Raw genomic sequence first — 20,047 nt, forward strand, 5'->3', positions numbered from 1 at the left:
GAAAGGAGAGTCGGGCAGCATGCGCGTTATATGCCTGAGCGCGGTATAGAAAAGTTTTTGTACATATCATCGTGATTTCTGCGCGCTATACCCCTGTGCGCGTTTTACAATGGTGCGCGTTATATCCGCGAAAATACGGTAGTCACCCCCTCACATATGGACCATGCTCAGTATTTCCCTGACCAACATTATCTTCAAACAGCTATACAATGAGCATACCTTTTTTCCCCAGGGACTCATGACCTGATATATAGAAACATGATGGCAGATAAAGGCCAAGTAGCCCATCCACAGTAACTATTATCTTTTCCTTTATCTACAATATCCCACGTACCTATCCCATGCTTTGAATTCAGACAAAGTCTCTGTCTCTAGGAGACTGTGCCACACATCTATTTATTTATTTATTCAATTTTTTAGCCCGTCCTCCCAAAGGAGCCCAGAACGGGTTACAAAGTACATCCATAATAATTTACCACTTCGCCGGGACAGGGAGGGCAAAATGGGAGGTGGGGTAGCATTATATACTAAAGATAACATTAAGGTCACCAGAATCACAGATGTACAGTACACTGGGGAATCCCTTTGGGTAAATTTGGCCAGAGGGAAGGACAAATGCCTGTATCTTGGCGTAGTATACAGACCCCCAAGACATCAAGAAGACCTAGATATGGAATTAATCGGAGATATAGAGAATATCACCTTGCGGGGGGACACAGTATTGGTAGGCGACTTCAACATGCCCGATGTGGATTGGGTCATGCTTTCCTCTGCTTCCGGCAGCAGCAGGAAGCTATTAAACTCTTTGCATGGAGCAGGACTCAGGCAACTGGTATTTGAGCCAACAAGGGATCAGGCAATTTTGGACCTGGTACTTACCAATGGAGAAAGTATCACAGAGGTCTCGGTGGGTGAAACTTTGGCCTCCAGTGACCACAATATGATATGGTTCAATCTCAGGAAAGGTTTCACGAAATCTACCACACTGACCAAGGTTCTCAAGTTCAAGGACACAAACTTCCAAGACATGGAAGACTTCGTTCACCAGGCGCTACAAATCCAAGCAGACACCAACAGCGTGGAGGAAATGTGGTCAACTTTGAAAACCACCATACAGGAAGCAACCAACCGCTATGTTAAATCAGTAAGCAAACGGAGTAGGAACAACAAGCCACAGTGGTTCTCTACGGAGATCTCGGACCTCATCAAAGAGAAGAAAAAAGCATTCATCTCTTACAAACAATCAGGGAAACAAGACTCCAGAGAAGATTATCTGACCAAGTCAAGAGCCGTCAAAGCAGCAGTTAGGGAGGCCAAATTCCGCATGGAGGAGTGTCTAGCAAAGAACATCCAGAAGGGAGATAAATCCTTCTTCAGGTATATCAGTGACAGAAATAAGAACTCAGGCGGGATATTATGTCTTAGGAAACCAGACGGAGACTATGTAGAAGCGGACTCGGAAAAAGCCCAATTGTTAAATGAATACTTCTGCTTAGTCTTCACCCGTGAGGCGCCAAGACTCGGCCCTCAGCTACAGACAAGGGTTGGCGCAGATGACCCGTTTAGTAATTTCGAGTTTACACCCAGCGGCGTCTACTGCGAGCTGTCAAAAATCAAGGTCAACAAGGCAATGGGGCCTGACAACCTACACCCTAGGGTACTCAGGGAGTTGGGTGATGTCTTGGCGGAACCGCTATCCGCGCTCTTCAATCTCTCCCTTAGTACAGGTAACGTCCCGATGGACTGGAAGACGGCTAACGTCATTCCACTACACAAGAAAGGCTCCAGGATAGAGATGGCAAACTACAGACCAGTGAGTCTCACTTCAATAGTGAGCAAACTAATAGAAACCCTAATCAAACGCCAATTGGATAGGATCATGGACAAGGAGAATCTACAGGATCCCCGCCAACATGGATTCACTAAGGGGAGATCCTGCCAATCCAATCTGATCAGCTTCTTTGACTGGGTGATGAGGAAGCTGGATGTTGGTGAGTCCCTGGACATCGTCTACCTGGATTTCAGCAAAGCATTTGATAGCGTGCCACACCGCAGGTTGCTGAGCAAGATGAGTTCTTTAGGTTTGGGCGACACATTAACCAAATGGGTTGGGAACTGGCTTGGGGGTAAACTTCAGAGGGTGGTGGTGAATGGCACCCCCTCCGAAATGTTGGAGGTGATAAGTGGAGTGCCACAAGGCTCCGTCCTGGGCCCGATCTTGTTCAACATCTATATAAGAGACTTGACAGAAGGGCTCCGAGGTAGAATAACATTATTCGCCGATGATGCCAAACTGAGCAATGTAGTGAGCAAAAGCACAACAGCCAAAAAAGCAATGGCAGACGATATGGTGCATGACTTACTTCTGCTGGAGCACTGGTCTAGGTCCTGGCAACTCAACTTCAATGCCAAAAAATGCAAAGTCATGCACCTGGGAAGCCAAAATCCATGCAAGATTTACACCCTAAATGGTGAGATTCTGACAAGAACTGAAGCAGAAAGAGACTTAGGGGTGATTGTCAAGGAAGACATGAAGTCTGCAAACCAAGTGGAGCAAGCTTCATCCAAAGCAAGGCAAATCATAGGTTGCATACGCAGGAGTTTCGTCAGCCGTAAACCTGAAGTCATTATGCCACTGTATAGATCCATGGTGAGACCGCACCTGGAGTACTGTGTGCAATTCTGGAGGCCGCATTACCGCAAGGATGTGCTGAGACTGGAATCGGTCCAGAGAATGGCCACCAGGATGGTCTCGGGACTCAAGGCGCTCCCGTACGAGGAGCGGTTAGGGAAATTGCAGCTCTACTCACTCGAGGAACGTCGAGAGAGGGGAGATATGATCGAGACATTCAAGTATCTCACGGGTCGCATCGAGGTGGAAGAAGACATCTTCTTCTTCAAGGGTCCCGCGGCAACAAGGGGGCATTCGTGGAAAATCAGGGGCGGGAAGCTGCACAGTGACACTAGGAAGTTCTTCTTCACTGAAAGGGTGGTTGATCGCTGGAATAGTCTTCCACTTCAGGTTATTGAGGCCAGCAGTGTGCCAGGTTTTAAGGCCAGATGGGATAGACATGTGGGATCTATCTGCAAAGATAGATAGGGAGGGTCACTGGAGTGGGCAGACTTTTGGCCCTTATCTGCCGTCTATTTCTATGTTTCTATGTTACCACCCTTTCTTTAAAAAAGTATTTCCTTATAATAGTCCTGAGCCTATCACCTCTTAACTTCATCCTATGCCCTCTCATTCCAGAGTTGCCTTTCAAATGAAAGAGACTCGATTCATGTCAATTTTCGCCAAGTAGGTATTTATCATATCTCCCCTTTCCTCCAAAGTATACATATTGAGATCTTTTAAGTCTGTCCCAAACACCTTATGATGAAGACCACACAACATTTTAGTAGCCTTCCTCTGGACAGACTCCATCCTTTTTATATATTTTTGAAGGTATAGCCTCCAGAACTGTACACAATATTCTAAATGAGATCTCACCAGTCTTATACAGGGGCATAATACCTCAATTTTACTACTAGCCATACCTCTTCCTATGCACCCTAGCATCCTTCCAGCTTTAGCTGTCAACTTTTCAACCTGTTTGGCCATCTTAAGATCACATACAATCACACCTAAATCCCACTCTTCTGTCATACACACAAGTTCTTCACCTCCTAAACTGTACCGTTCCTTCAGGATTTTGCAGCCCAAATGCATGACCTTGCATTCCTTGGCAATAAATTTTAGCTGCCAAATTTCAGACCATTCTTCAAGCTTTGTGTCTCATTTATTATTCATCCTTTATCATTCATTATTATTGTTATCATCGTTTATTCACAATTAGTGAATTCTACCTGTTCAGCCACCCATCTCTAAAGGGCTGCCACTACAAAAGATTCCAGAATAGAACTCTTGCCTTCCAAGCAGGTCAACTTAGCAATTGGCTGGGCAATATTATCTTGCACTCTTCATCCTAACTAAACTTCAGGAAATTATTAAAAACTAACCTATTTAACCGATTTATAGCCTAACTCCCCTATGCCCGTCCCCTTGTTCCCAAGAACTCTTAGCCCCCATTCCCTACTCACCCTTACATATGGCCCCTATATTATATTGTACCTGCATCCTGTTTCCCTTTAATTGCATCTCCATTCGCTGACTGTACCAATATCCGCTGACTGTCTAGTCCTTCTTATATTATATTATATGCGCTGATTGTCCAGCCTTCTCAATTGTATCTTCTTTCGCTGATTGTACCAATTTTTGCTGTTTGTCCAGCCTTTTTTATTATAAACCGCCTCGAACTTCTACGACTTTGGCGGTATATAAGAAATAAATTATTATTATTATTATTACCAATCTTTTTGTGTTTGATCATATTATTCACGCCATCCAGGATGAACTCTATTGCAGATTTTTGTATCACCACAAAGAGGCAAATCTTAGCTGACAGCCCTTCAGCAATATCGTTTATAAAAATGTTAAAAACAACAAAAATTTGAGGCAAACCCTTTCCTCAGAGCGATCTCCATTCACCACTACCCTCTGTCGTCTTCCACTCAACCAGCTTCTGACCCAGCCTGTCACTTTGAGGCCCATCCAGAGGGCACTCAGTTTTATTTATTAGACATCTGTCTGGAACACTGACAAAGGGTTTGCTAACATCTAAATACACCACAACGAGCTCACTTCCTCTATCCAATTCTTTGGTCACCTAGTCAAAAAAAATTGATCAGATTTCTCTGACAAGACCTACCATGTTGCTTTCAGTCCTGTAATCCACCGGATTCCAGAAACTTCATCATTCTCTGTTTTAAAAGCGTTTCCATTACTGGCCTGTAATTCCCTACTTCTTCCTTACTTCCACTATTGTGTAGAGGGACCACATCCACCCTTTTCCAGTCCTCCGGTACCACTCCCAACTCCAGAGAAGCATTGAAAAGGTCAGCAGAGCCACTAGAACTTCCCTAAGTTCATTCAGCATCCTCGGATGTACACCATCCAGCCTCATTGCTTTCTCTACCTTTAATTTAGCTAGCTCCTCATGAACACAATCCTCTGAAAATTGATCAGGGTCTACCATTACTCCATCCCTATTCATGTCTTCTGCGGTCCCTATTCCAGCACTTCAGCCATGAACATAGCAATTCAGCCTTATCTTTATCAGCTTCTACATATTTCTCCCCTTCACTTTTGAGTCTCACAATGCCACTCTTGCACTTCTTGCTAATCACTGATATATCTAAAAAAGGTTTTGTCTTCCCATTTTACCATATCAGCTATTTTTACATTTGTATCTTTGCTTTCCTGACTACTCGACCATCCTCTCTTAACTTTTCCAGATATTTTTGCCCGTCTTCCTCTTTCTGCAATATTTTGCAGTTTATGAACGCTAACCTCTTATTCCTTACCTTTTCAGCTACTTTTGAGAACCAAAGCAGCCTTCTTTTTATCTTACTTTTACTTGCCTCACAAAAAGGTCTGTCGCCTTTACAATAACTCCTTTCAGTTTTGCTCACTGCATTTCTACTCCTTCCAGATGTTCCCCATCCAAACAACAATTCCTTGATGTTATTCCCCATCTGATGTAAAGTTTGGTTGTTTTTTAAGTCTAGAACCTTTACATTTGAATGAGCCCTCTCTATACCTGTCTCAATATTAAATCATGCCATGCAGTGATCACTGGATGCCAGATGATCACCCACTGTAGCATCAGAAACACTTTCCCTATTTGTAAGCACTAAGTCCAGTATGACCCCCATCCTGCCTGGGTTTTATTATCAACTCCTTGTATCTCCTTGTAGAGAATCCAGAATCTCCTTATTTCTAGAAAACCCCACAATAGGGATACCCCAATCAACATCCGGCATGTTAAAATCACCTATTAGTAGAACTTCCCCTTTTTTAGATATATTCTGAATGTCTACTATTAAATCTCTATCTACTTCTTCCGTCTGTGAAGGAGGCCTGTATATCACACCAATGTAAATATATTTACCATGCCCTCTTTCCAAATTGATCCATAGTGCCTCTTCCTTGCCCTACAGATCCTGTAATTGTGTGGCTTTAATATGATCGTTTAATACATAATGCTACTCCCCCTCCTTTTCTTCCTAACATGTCTTTCCTGAACAGATTATAGCCTGGTATAACTACATCCCAGTCATGGGTCTCCGTGATCGCCAATATATACAACTCAACTTCACCCATCACAGCTTCTAGATCCAGAATCTTGGTTCCCATACTTCGACCATTAGTATATACGGCTTTCCAGATATTGCCCCCTTTTCCCATCCATGTAGAGGTATTCAGTTATTTACTTACTCACTTAGGAGCTTAGAGCACGCTGCCCCATCACTTCTAGTTTAAAGCCCTCTTCAAGATGGGCAGTTAATGTTCTGCATACCCTGGGTCAACTGTGGGAGGAGAGTGAGTTTATTCTATTTTCAGAGCTATAAGAGGAATATGGCCTATTGATGAGGGACATTTTCCATTATAGGCAAGTTAGGGACCTCTTTCAGTATAAAACTAAGGGAGAATATGACCTGGAGAAAAGCCTTCTGGAAGATGCAATAAGGAGTGAGGGGGGAGTAAGAGCATCTCTCGCCTTTATTTAGCTTTATTATTGTACCATTTCCCTTTACAACAATATACATCACTCTGGGAAGCAAATCTAGGTACTGATTATTCCCGGACAACCTGAGAAAAAGAATTTTAATCTCACTATAAAGTGTCTATTACTACTAATCTTGTTGAAAATGACTGTCAAATCTTTTATGACTGGTCTTACACCCACTAGTACTCGAACATGAGTCAATGGCACCTAACACACATTATATCCCTATGTGTCTGATGAAAACGTTCCCTATGGTATCTATTTTTATCATATTTGGTGGACCTGTCCAAAGGTTGAACCCTACTGAAGTCCATCTTGAACACTCTACAACAGATTGTACAAGTGCCATATCCTGAAAAAGCAGAATATTGCCTGCTTCATTTGAGATCAGCTGAGATTAAAGTGAAACATCATACTACTGGCAGCCTGCTTGTTTAGGGCAAGCAGGTTGGCCTTGGTACAAGCTTGGAAACGGTCCTTGCTAGCAATAACTCGCATAATGGATTTTATTTTACAACTGTAAAACTGACAGTACTATCAGTATATATGAAGCTTGGAGGGCCTCAATCACCCAAGAGCAGTGGTTCTTAAACTGTCACCAGCTATTCAGGTTTTTAAGATATCCCTAAGACAGATTTGCATATAATAGAGGTGACAACCATGCAAATCTGCTTCATGCATATTCATTAGGGAAGTCTTGAAAATTCATCCAACTGGCTGGGGGTTCTCCAGGACAGGTTTTGCTATTGCAACACTATTTCTGTGCCTTATATTTAGGGATTTGTACATTATTGGAAACCTGATATTTGATCACCGCTGCATTCCATGGGTAGGGTTTGGGAGGGGATGTTGGAGATGGTGAGGATAATTTTGGAATTGCTATTATGCTGTTGTTTAGCTATGTAAACCAGCTTTTTATACTTGCAATTAGGATTATTTTTTCTACTTGAATCATTTTGCCCTTCTCCATATTAAATTTCATCTGTATTAGTCATAAAGTGTCGGATTCAGCATCTGGCGCGGGTATCAGCAAGCACCTCCAAAACCGGTGCCGGTTGTGTGTCAATTGTGTATTGGCACCGGTTGCAGAATCACAACCACGTGTAACGTAGACTGAAAATATAGGCCAGGGTTTTACTGGCCTACATTTCCAGCACCCACTTTACACGAGAATTACGTCCACAGGGACTTTACTGGCACCTAAGGTCACTTAAAATGCAAGCCATACCCACTTTGACCATAGGCGCCAGTAGATGCCTCTGTGGATGGGATATTGGCGGCCTATTCTGTTGGTGCCTGCAGGCATCTACATTTTTTTATTAGTTATTAATTGTCTTTAAATGATGCGGTCAATTACCACATCATTTATCGACAATTAAATCAATGAAGTTAGGCAGCCTACTATCACCTAACTTTCAGCATCCCTACAAGAATCATGGTCAAAATCCTTCCATAAATCCTAGAATCGAATACTGTGTGCAATTCTGGTTGCCACATCTCAAAAAAGATATAGTGGAATTAGAAGAGGTACAGAGAAGGGCGACAAAAAATGATAAAAATAATGAGACAACTTCCATATGAGGAAAGGCTAAAGTGGATGGGCTCTTCAGCTTGGAGAAGAGACGGCTCAGGGGAGATATGATAGAGGTCTATAAAATACTGAATGAACTAATGGGTAGTAGTGCTGCCCGATTTGACGATTCAAATTGATTCACCAATTCACTTCGGTGAATTGATTTGTTGTCCGAGAAAGTCGGACTCACCGATTCAGCGACCCCCCCCCCATGCTGGTGAGATCTGACAAACCTCTGAGGCCTCCTAAAAAAAGGTTGGTCAGGAGGTGCTGCACAGGGGGGGGGATAAGAGGAGAGAGGAAGAATTGTAGGACATGGTGTGGAGAAGAGGAGGGAGAGATGCAACAAAGAGGTAGAAAGGGGTGAGGGAGAAATCCTATATATGGTGGAAGGGAGGGAGACATACATGGAGACAGAGAGGGAGAAATGTTGGACTTGGAGTGGAGGGCAGGGAGAGATGTGCATGGGGAGAGAGAAAAATGTTGCATATGATAACAGAAGGAAGGAAGGGAGAGATGCTGCATGGAGGGGAATAGAGAAGTTTGACCCAGGGCACAAGGCAGGCAGGGAGAGAAAGAGAGAGATGGTAGATAATGGGAAAGAAAGAGAAATTTTGGACATGGTAGTGGAAGGGAAGGTACAGAGATGGAAGATGGATGGTGAGTACAGAGAAAGAAGAAAACATCAAATCGGCAGGAGACTCTGGTGAGCGAGTTAACAGAAAACAAATAGAAATCAGAGCCCGGGACCAATATGATTTGAATAATAAAATGAACATACAACAAAAGGTAGAGAAAATGATTTTATTTTATCAGATATATATATCAGATTTGAAATGTGTATCCTGTCAGAGCTGGTGTTAGATAGAGAGCATGAGCTAGGATCTAACAGAGAGAGAAAAAGTTTGTACCACAGTGCCAGCATGGAGTTGGAGAGGGCAAAGGGGGTGGGGTGGGTGAAGAGGCTACAAAATAAATCCATCAGGATATTTGAAAAAAAATGCCCAATTAAGCCAGAAAAAGCAAATCAAATCGAAAAATCAATCGATAGGCCAAATCAAATCAAAAATGTTCTCCCTGAATCGGGCAGCACTAATAGCAAGACCATTTGGTAGCCATAATAGTGGGCGTCAGAATTTATAGAGATCAGTGATGAAATGCATTATTTATTCATTTAGATTTCCAGCAGAAAGGGGGGGTGAAACAAATGAATTAAGCATCTGAAAGAATTAGACTAAAACAATTTGAAATACTTACTAGGCGTTTAGAATCCTCATTCTGTCTGTAAAAAAATAGAAGTTGTCGTACTAAAAGGGTCAAGTTAGTTCCACCAGTAAGAGAGACATTTCCTCCAGACTGTGCCAAGTTAATACAGCGATCAAATTCACTTCTTTGTATGGAGTACTTAAAATTACAAAGAAAAAAAAAAGGTATTACCCTCAGATCCAAATACAATGCCATGCTTTTTACTGAAAAACAAAACAGTCTAATGACAACACACAAAGTTATTTTATGAAAGTAAATACAACTAGGCAAGAAGATGTAGTTAAACTTACCTATGAAAGTAAATCACACAATTTAGAATTAGAAGCAAGTTTTTGTACTATTGATTTCATTATTTATTGTAAAAGAAAATATGTGAGCTACCTAAAAGGTTTGACATTTACTTCTTCCTGTTTCCAGTTTTAAAACAAGTATATCATTGTTATGTTCCAGCTTTAACATGCTGTTCATATAACGAAGTTACTTACCGGTAGAAGGTGTCCTGAGAACAGCAGGACATACATTCTCATATGTGGATGACATCACCAACAAAGCCCTGGTGCGGATGCTGTCCAGTGTTCAAATATTTCTAAAAACATTTGGCAAGCCCCTATTTTGCATGCATGAATGCCTCCATGCCTGCTTAACTCGCGCAAGATCCACAGTTGGATAAACTGACACATTTCAATCGCTAAATTAATAATAAAATCATTTCCCCATCCTTTGCTGTCTGGTGATTTCATTTTTTCTAATCATCTTTTCCTAGTCTCTGGCTGCACTTCCTTCTGTCTGTTAAGAGCAAAGACAGAAGGAAGTGCAGCCGAAGACTAGGAAAAGATGATTAGAAAAATGAAATCACCAGACAGCAAAGGTAGGAAAAATAATTTTATTTTCAATTTAGCGATTGAAATGTGTCAGTTTTGAGAATTTATATCTGTAGTCTATATTTTGCACTGTTCTGAAAGAAATGCATTTGTTTCTATTTCTCTGGTGTTGTACTGCATGCAGAGTCTGGTATCTTAAGGCTTCGCTTGGGTATATTAGGTCTTTTAGTTTATCTGTGTTCTGCATTGTGTGACCAAAGCCAGGTGTTCTGATAGGAATGAATGTCGAGAAACGTTATTGGCATCATGGCCCCAAGTAGGGCTGGCTCTTCTTCAGCCTTTTTTGGACCCAAAACAGCCTTCACTTAAAAATTAGCGAAGACCACCATTCTAGGGTATATATATTTAGATCCCTGCTTTTTATCTCATGTGACCTCTTATGCAGACACCACAGAGTTTTGATTGCCTTTCTCTGGACAGTTTCTAACCTATCTGTATCTTTTTATTTAAATTTGACCTCCCAAACTGGTTACAGTTGGCTTAATGATCAGCCAATATGGTCACTAAGTTAATTTAAGCTCCGTATTGATGCTTAAGCCAATATGCATGTTCAATAGTTGCACTGAATATATTCATAGTGTGGTGACTGAATTGGCATTCTCCATTTACTTTTGACTTGTTATTCAACAGGCCTTAACCAAAAATGTAACTTATTCATATACCGTGTTTCCCCGAAAATAAGACAGTATGTCATATTAATTTTGGGCCCAAAAAACGCACTAGGTCTTATTTTCGGGGTATGTACATGATCATCTCTCGCTTCCTCTCCTTCACCCCAATTCTTCCTCTTTCCTTTCTCTCCCCCACATGTGCAGCATCTTTCATCCCCTCCCTCTCATCCCCCTGTGAAGCAGAACCCTTGCCCAGCTTCTATCCTTCCTTTCCTCCCTACCATCCACCATGTAGCGCAGGGGTGTCCAATGTCGGTCCTCGAGGGCCGCAATCCAGTCGGGTTTTCAGGATTTCCCCAATGAATATGCATGAGATCTATTATCATACAATGAAAGCAGTGCATGCAAATAGACCTCATGTATATTCATTGGGGAAATCCTGAAAATCCGACTGGACTGCGGCCCTCGAGGACCGACATTGGACACCCCTGATGTAGCAGAACCCTTGGCTAGCTTCTATCCTTCCCTCCCATCCCTTGTGCAGCAGAACCCTAGAGCACTCCCCCCTGCCCCGCCATGCAGCCAAACCCCCTGACCCGCCATGCAGCCAAACCCCCCTGACCCTCCATCCTTCCCTCTCATCTGAACCCTGCCAACCGTGAGCAAGCCCTATATACTGTACCTTCATCCAAAACAACGTTAGGCCGGCAGCACTCTAAACAGGCTGCTTCGGCCTTGTCCACCGGGGAATTCACGCTGACGCATTACTGATGATGTCATCAGTAACGCGACAGAGTGAATTCCCTGGCGGACAAGGTTGAAGCAGCCTGTTTAGAGTGCTGCCGGCCCGACGTTGCTTTGGATGAAGGTACAGTATGTAGGGCTTGTTCGCGGTCGGCAGGGTTCGGATGGGAGGGAAGGATGGAGGATCGGCTGCGCGGCAGGGAGCGGGTTGAAGAGTTGCTGCTGGCGAATCCCAGGACTAGGGCTTACTTAAGGGGTAGGGCTTATATTAAGACCTGTCCCAAAAATCATGCTAGAGCTTATTTTCGGGGTAGGTCTTATTTTCGGAGAAACAGGGTAGCAGGGGAGAGTGTGGCGCAGTGGTTAAAGCTACAGCCTCAGCACCCTGGGGTTGTGGGTTTAAACTCACGCTGCTCTTTGTGACCCTGGGCAAGTCACTTAAACCCCACCCCCCATTGCCCCAGGTACATTAGATAGATTGTGAGCCCACCAGGACAGACAGGGAAAAATGCTTGAGTACCTGAATAAATTCATGTAAACTGTTCTGAGCTCTCCTGGGAGAATGGTATAGAAAATTGAATAAATAAAAAAAGTATAAAGAATGCAACTCTCGGGGAGGTGGAGCATATGTTCTCGGGGAGAACATATGCTCTGCTGCCTTCAGAGAATACCTACTACAGATAACTAACTTTGCTTTCTCCAAAGATGAGCAGAACTACATTTTCTCACAAGTTGGAATCCCTAGCTACCAGGTTCACCAAAAATAAAGAATGGTCAATATACACTTGCAACAGCAAGACCAACAAGAATCAATTGCACTAAAAACAAAAACAGCCCTGTTGTGAAGGTGGAGCCTGGAACAGAGGTGATGGCAGAGTAAAAATGCTACTTTCCAAGTGAGAAACTTCAATGATGTAGAAGAGATTGGCTCAAATAGTGGTTTCATATAGGGTAGACAAGATGACATTAAGGATCCAAATCACTAGTAGTGGCTTGATTGGGGGCTTAGTGTGAAGAAGCCTCTTCATAAACCTAGATACCAAGGGTTGCAATAAGGGCGTATTATCTAGAGAGATATGAAACATCATTATTGCACTAAGGTGAACTCTGATTGAAATAGTTTTTAGACTAGAGTCAGATATGTGCAAAAGGCAATCCAGAAGTAAAGAAATATGCACATATTACTGAACAGTTTTATAAAGGCCTACTTAAGCATGAAAAAAAAACATTTTAAATGCTTAAGGCTCTTATAAAATTACCACCCTGGAGGTACAACCTGGTAGCATTACTGATCACCGTACTTCTACCTGTGTATGTAACATTGTAATAAATATACAATATGTATGTAATTCTTTCTTTTTTTTTCTATTTCTGGATTCTTTGCAATTTTCAGAACATAAGAATTACAGAAAAAAGGTATTTGTGGTATATAAATATTGAATGTAATGTAACATAACTCACATATCGCAATAGCTTTAGATAAAGATCATGTTTATATGAGTAAATAGGATAATACCTACTTGCCATTTTCTGTCCTTGTAACCTCGTACATAAGACTGAATAATTATTGCATTTTTCAATCGTTTCCTTTCTTCCTATAAAGAGGAGGGGGAAGAGAAGATACAAAATACCAACTGTGTAGTATAGGTACATCTATATATCATTAAAAATTAAAAATGGAAAAGGCTAAATAGAACTTTGTTTTCTAAATTAGAAAAATTTTTCTATCAGCTAGCTATTTAAAATATTCTGTAAATGTCTATAAACATATTCTACTACACTATCTCCCTCCTTTACTAACACATAGCGTGGGTTTTAGCGCCGGCAGCGGCAGTAACTGCTCAGACGCTCACAGAATTCCTGTGAGCATCGGAGCAGTTACCACCGCTACTGGCACTAAAACCCACACTACACGTTAGTAAAGGAGGGGGTAGAGGGGGTATATGCATTAAAGCTTTGTATTGGACAACATTTATGCACAAACCTGTCTTTAGGGACCATAGTTAAGAATACATGCCTACAATTTTCAAGAAAATAGCAGTGATGTTCAAAATGTACTATATAATGCCAAACTCTAAAGAGCCAATACAATATCGATAGTGAGCAACAACATCGATAGTGAGCAAACTAATGGAAACTCTAATTAAACACCAATTGGATAAGATCCTGGATGAGGAGAATCTACGGGATCCCCGACAACATGGATTTACTAGGAGGAGATCATGCCAATCCAACCTGATCAGCTTCTTTGATTGGGTGACGGGGAAGCTGGATATTGGGGAGTCCCTGGACATCGTGTACCTGGACTTTAGCAAAGCATTCGATAGCGTACCACACCGCAGGTTGCTGAGCAAGATGAGTTCTATAGGATTAGGTGACACATTGACGCAATGAGTTGGGAACTGGCTTGGAGGTAGGCTTCAAAGGGTGGTGGTGAACGGCACCCCCTCCGAAATGACGGAGGTGATCAGTGGAGTGCCACAGGGCTCAGTCTTGGGCCCAATCCTATTCAACATTTTTATAAGGGACTTGGCAGAAGGGCTTCGAGGTAAAATAACATTATTCGCCGATGATGCCAAACTAAGTAATGTAGTGGGCAAATGCACAACAGACGAAGATTCAATGCCCGACAACATGATGCACGACCTACTCCTACTGAAGCGATGGTCTAGGACATGGCAACTCAACTTCAATGCCAAAAACTGCAAAGTTATGCACCTGGGCAGCCAAAATCCATGCAAGTCTTATACCCTTAATGGCGAGATCCTAGCAAAAATGGTAGCAGAACGAGACTTGGGGTAATTGTCAGTGAGGACATGAAGTCTGCCAATCAAGTGGAGCAGGCTTCGTCCAAGGCAAGACAAATCATGGGCTGCAAACGAAGAGGTTTCATCAGTCGTAAGGCGGGAAGTCATTATGCCATTGTATAGATCCATGGTGAGGCCCCACCTGGAATACTGTGTGCAATTCTGGAGGCCGCATTATCGCAAGGATGTGCTGAGACTGGAGTCGGTGCAGAGAATGGCCACCCGGAGGGTCTCGGGACTCAAGGATCTTCCATACGAAGAACGGCTTGACAAATTACAGCTATACTCGCTCGAGGAGCGCAGAGAGAGGGGAGACATGATCGAGAAGTTCAAGTATTACGGGCCGCATTGAGGCGGAGGAAGATATCTTCTTTTTCAAGGGTCCCACGACAACAAGAGGGCATCCGTGAAAAATCAGGGGCGGGAAACTACGAGGTGACACCAGGAAATTCTTTTTCACTGAAAGAGTGGTTGATCGCTGGAATAGTCTTCCACTACTGGAACAATGGTCAAATACTTGGCAGCTAGGCTTCAATGCTAAAAAATGCAAGTTAATGCACCTGGGCAAAAGAAACCCGCGTAGAACTTATGTACTAAATGGTGAGACCTTGGTTAGGACCACGGCGGACCGCGATCTAGGGGTGATCATTAGCGAGGACATGAAGGTTGCCAATCAAGTGGAGAAGGCTTCCTCCAGGGCAAGACAAATGATGGGGTGTATCCGCAGAGGTTTCGTCAGCAGGAGACCTGAAGTTATGATGCCGTTGTACAGAGCCATGGTGAGGCCTCACTTGGAGTACTGTGTTCAGTTTTGGAAACCACACTACCGAAAGGACGTGCTGAGGATCGAGTCGGTTCAGTGAACGGCCACCAGGATGGTCATGGGGCTCAAGGATCTCACGTATGAAGAAAGACTAAAGAAATTGCGGCTGTACTCACTTGAGGAAAGAAGAGAACGGGGAGATATGATTGAAACGTATAAGTACATCACGGGACGCATCGAGTCAGAAGATGATATCTTGTGGCTCATGGGACCCTCAACCACCAGAGGGCATCCGCTGAAAATCAGGGGAGGGAAGTTTCATGGCGACTCCAGGAAGTACTTCTTCACCGAAAGAGTGGTGGATCATTGGAACAGACTCCCACTCCAGGTGATAACGGCCAGCAGCGTGACGGATTTTAAGAAAAAATGGGATACTCACGTGGGATCTTTAAGGGAGTAAATTCAGGGGGGGGATACTTCGAATGGGCAGACTTGGTGGGCTATAGCCCTTTTCTGCCGCTTTTTTTCTATGTTTCTATGTTTCTACAGGTGATTGAGGCCAGCAGCGTGCCTGATTTTAAGGCCAAATGGGATCGGCACATGGGATCTATTCACAGGGCAAAGGTAGGGGAGGGACATTAGGGTGGGCAGACTAGACGGGCCGTGGCCCTTATCTGCCGTCTATTTCTATGTTTTTAAATACAAGAGACTTAGAAGCTGTGCTAAACTCAGTGCAAAGTACAATTTTCTGTGCTACCATCACTAGCCTGTCCTAAAATGTGTTCTGTATATGAGCAAACTGAGTGCAAACAGATGTGATATCAGCATATAGATCAAGTAAATCCTATGGTAATGAAAATGTTAGCTATTAAACCCCAGATGCAAAGAAGTGTGCAAAAGAGCTGAAGGATAAGCAAAGTACTTTTCTCCCCTAAACACTGGAGCTTGAACACCAGGTCGGAGGAAGAGTAAAAGATTAACTCATTCTTCTGCAATCAGCGTTAGGATTCCATGAATGTTTCTTCTTTTTATTGTGAGCATTTTTGTTCTGGCTGTCTTGAAGAGAATGATTCCCCCCAAAAAAAGGAGAGGGCAGTGGCTGAGGAGGTGGTGTAATGGAACAACAGCTGACATAGTAACATAGTAACATAGTAGATGACGGCAGATAAAGACCCGAATGGTCCATCCAGTCTGCCCAACCTGATTCAATTTAAAAAAAATTTTTTTTTTTTTTTTTTTCTTCTTAGCTATTTCTGGGCGAGAATCCAAAGCTTTACCCGGTACTGTGCTTGGGTTCCAACTGCTGAAATCTCTGTTAAGACTTACTCCAGCCCATCTACACCCTCCCAGCCATTGAAGCCCTCCCCTGCCCATCCTCCTCCAAACGGCCATACACAGACACAGACCGTACAAGTCTGCCCAGTAACTGGCCTAGTTCAATCTTTAATATTATTTTCTGATTCTAAATCTTCTGTGTTCATCCCACGCTTCTTTGAACTCAGTCACAGTTTTACTCTCCACCACCTCTCTCGGGAGCGCATTCCAGGCATCCACCACCCTCTCCGTAAAGTAGAATTTCCTAACATTGCCCCTGAATCTACCACCCCTCAACCTCAAATTATGTCCTCTGGTTTTACCATTTTCCTTTCTCTGGAAAAGATTTTGTTCTACGTTAATACCCTTTAAGTATTTGAACGTCTGAATCATATCTCCCCTGTCTCTCCTCTCCTCTAGGGTATACATATTCAGGGCTTCCAGTCTCTCCTCATATGTCTTCTGGTGCAAGCCTCCTAGCATTTTCGTCGCCCTCCTCTGGACCGCCTCAAGTCTTCTTACGTCTTTCGCCAGATACGGTCTCCAAAACTGAACACAATACTCCAAGTGGGGCCTCACCAATGACCTGTACAGGGGCATCAACACCTTCTTTCTTCTACTGACTACGCCTCTCTTTATACAGCCCAGAATCCTTCTGGCAGCAGCCACTGCCTTGTCACACTGTTTTTTCGCCTTTAGATCTTCGGACACTATCACCCCAAGGTCCCTCTCCCCGTCCGTGCATATCAGCTTCTCTCCTCCCAGCATATACGGTTCCTTCCTATTATTAATCCCCAAATGCATTACTCTGCATTTCTTTGCATTGAATTTTAGTTGCCAGGCATTAGACCATTCCTCTAACTTTTGCAGATCCTTTTTCATATTTTCCACTCCCTCTTCGGTGTCTACTCTGTTACAAATCTTGGTATCATCTGCAAAAAGGCACACTTTTCCTTCTAACCCTTCAGCAATGTCACTTACATACATATTGAACAGGATTGGCCCCAGCACCGAACCCTGAGGGACTCCACTAGTCACCTTTCCTTCCTTCGAGCAACTTCCATTAACCACCACCCTCTGGCGTCTGTCCGACAGCCAGTTTCTGACCCAGTTCTGACACAACACAATGGTATTTCTGCAAAAAATATTTGTTTATGCATGAAATATTCCAGCACAGTAAAAACCGGTGCACAACTACAATTTTCCACTCACCAACAATATTTTGAATAAGAATAATTAGAAGAGAAATTATTGCCAGAAAAAAAAAAAAACAACACAATGTTGAACAAAAAATTATCCTCTTATTCAAAATATTATTCTTATGCAAGTCCATGGTTTCTTTGTTTCTAAAAGGTAGCAAGAGAGTAATATCTTTCATTCATGTCAAGAAACGTTTGATGTGGTTCATTAGATATTTATTCTCCAATGCTGTTTTTCGTGGGTCTCCAGGGCGTTTTAAATTCTTCAGACACCATTTTTTTGTTCCACATCCAGTTCAGCATTGATTGAGCTAAGTTCTGGACACACATAAGAATAGCCTTACTGGGTCAGACTAATGGTCCATCAAGCCCAGTAGCCCGTTCTCATGGTGGCCAATCCAGGTCACTAGTACTTGGCCAAAACCCAAGGAGTAGCAATATTCCATGCTACCAATCCATCATCAGGATTCAATGTCAAGTCCGAAAAGAATAGAAAGGATTATACTTGTTTATGCTTCAAACAAAAGGGCTGATTTGTCTTTGCTCCTGACAAAGAATTTGAAACAGAGCTCTGTCGAGCGGCAACGGTATCCCTTTGGGACTCAGATAAGTTGGATCGGCTTTACAATTTCAACATTTTATTAGATCACAATTAATTTATTGATTCTTTCACATCAAGTAAATTTTTGCATCAATTCATTGGATAGTTTGGTGATTTATAATTTCATTGGTTTCCTCCTTACTGAAGCAACACTTTATGTCTTTTTGAGAAAAAGTTTTTTCCACATACTGTATATTAATATTTAAAATAATCTTAAACAAATAAGACTTGATGATGTATGGGGCAGAATTTAGGTTTACTGCCTGGTGCTCATCATCTATGAGTTGTCTGCCTGGGGTAAAAACCTAAAAACAATGTACTCCGTTTGCCCAGTACTGAAGTCTTAATTTTGACATTTTGGCTCAATATAGGCACCAGTAATTGTCTTGAGTAGGATTGAAATTCAGTTGCCAAATTCTTCTTTTTTGTATAGTCAATCATCAGATATATTAAAGGCTTAGGTCAGGGGTGTCAAAGTCCCTCCTCGAGGGCCGCAATCCAGTCAGATTTTACCCAATGAATATGCATGAGATCTATTTGCATGCACTGCTTTCACTGTATGCTAATAGATCTCATGCATATTCATTGGGGAAATCCTGAAAACCTGACTGGATTGCGGTCCTCAAGGAGAGACTTTGATACCCCTGGCTTAGATAAAGAGACAGGCTTTCACCTGCTTCCTGAAGTAGAGGTACTCTGGAGGGTTCATAGACAACGGCGCGAAAGACAAAAGCGCGCGCCGACAATTGAGCGCAGCGTGTGCCGCCACGCCGCTCTAAATTACAGTTTTTAGGTGCTCCGATGGGGAGTTTTGTTGGGGAACCCCCCCCCAGTTTAATTAATAGACATCACGCCGGCGTTATGGGGGGTTTGGGGGGTTGTAACCCTCCACATTTTACTGTAAACTGAACTTTTTCCCTATAAACAAATAGATATCATATATAATAACATAACAGGCTTAGACTAAAGGAAAGGAACCCCCCCCCCCACCCACCCACTCTACTGAGGGCGAACGAGAGTTAGGAGAGCAGAAAGGCACCTCAAGGCCCTGGACTCTTATAGGCCCCGAAACGCCTCACCACCCCTTCCCCCCCACCAAATTCCTTTACCCTGACTGTATCTAGATCCAGAACCTTCCAAACCCCTCATCCCCTCCCCAATCCCCCCCTCCCCGCAATGGTACTCTCCACCCCTCCCCACCAGTACTCGCCAATACACGCCCAGCCCGACTATCCTGGCGCCCAATTAGAATACCCATCTTAAGACCGCACTGCGGCCCTTGGGATGCAAGGCTTGCAGATATGGCTCCCAAAAGTTTAGTAACAACATCTTTCGCTTCCTAGCCCCCCCTGCATCTCGCGCCTCCCAGATGGCCAATCGATGCAACTGGTTCTGCCAATGCCAAAACGCCGGAGGGTCAGGGACTATCCAACACTGAAGAATATATTTCCTGGCCAGTAAACTCATCTTCTTGCACAGAGCCCGGTGCCCCCTTGGCAAATGGCCAAATGCCTCAGGCAAATCCAAGACAAAGTGGGCCGGGGTACTGCACAGGGCTCTCCCAATTAATCCTGACATGTAAGAGAATATACGCCCCCAGAAGCGCTGACTAATGGGGCAGGTCCAGAAGGCATGTCCCAATGTGTATCCCCCCGTCCCACATTTATGACATAATGGCGT

General features: G+C 43.2%; 1 protein-coding gene across 7 annotated transcripts in view; it reads right to left on the minus strand.

Moving 5' to 3' along the window:
• The window catches only part of UBE3C (ubiquitin protein ligase E3C), a 378,461-nt gene that overhangs the window by 331,653 nt on the left and 26,761 nt on the right, over positions 1-20,047 (minus strand). For 6 of the 7 annotated variants that reach the window (XR_004538176.1, XR_004538178.1, XR_004538177.1 and 3 more), the window contains exons 4-5: positions 13,204-13,278; positions 9,439-9,585 (exon numbers count right to left, since the gene is read on the minus strand). Coding sequence is in view for 4 of the 7 variants with exons in the window: in XM_033931604.1 (XP_033787495.1) it covers positions 9,439-9,585; positions 13,204-13,278 (222 nt within the window). In the remaining 3 variants the exon portion in view is untranslated. The remainder of the gene's footprint in view (positions 1-9,438; positions 9,586-13,203; positions 13,279-20,047) is intronic. The other variant, XM_033931605.1, reaches the window with a different exon arrangement.

This window comes from Geotrypetes seraphini, chromosome 2 (assembly GCF_902459505.1).
Source record: "Geotrypetes seraphini chromosome 2, aGeoSer1.1, whole genome shotgun sequence".
NCBI lineage: Eukaryota > Metazoa > Chordata > Amphibia > Gymnophiona > Dermophiidae > Geotrypetes > Geotrypetes seraphini.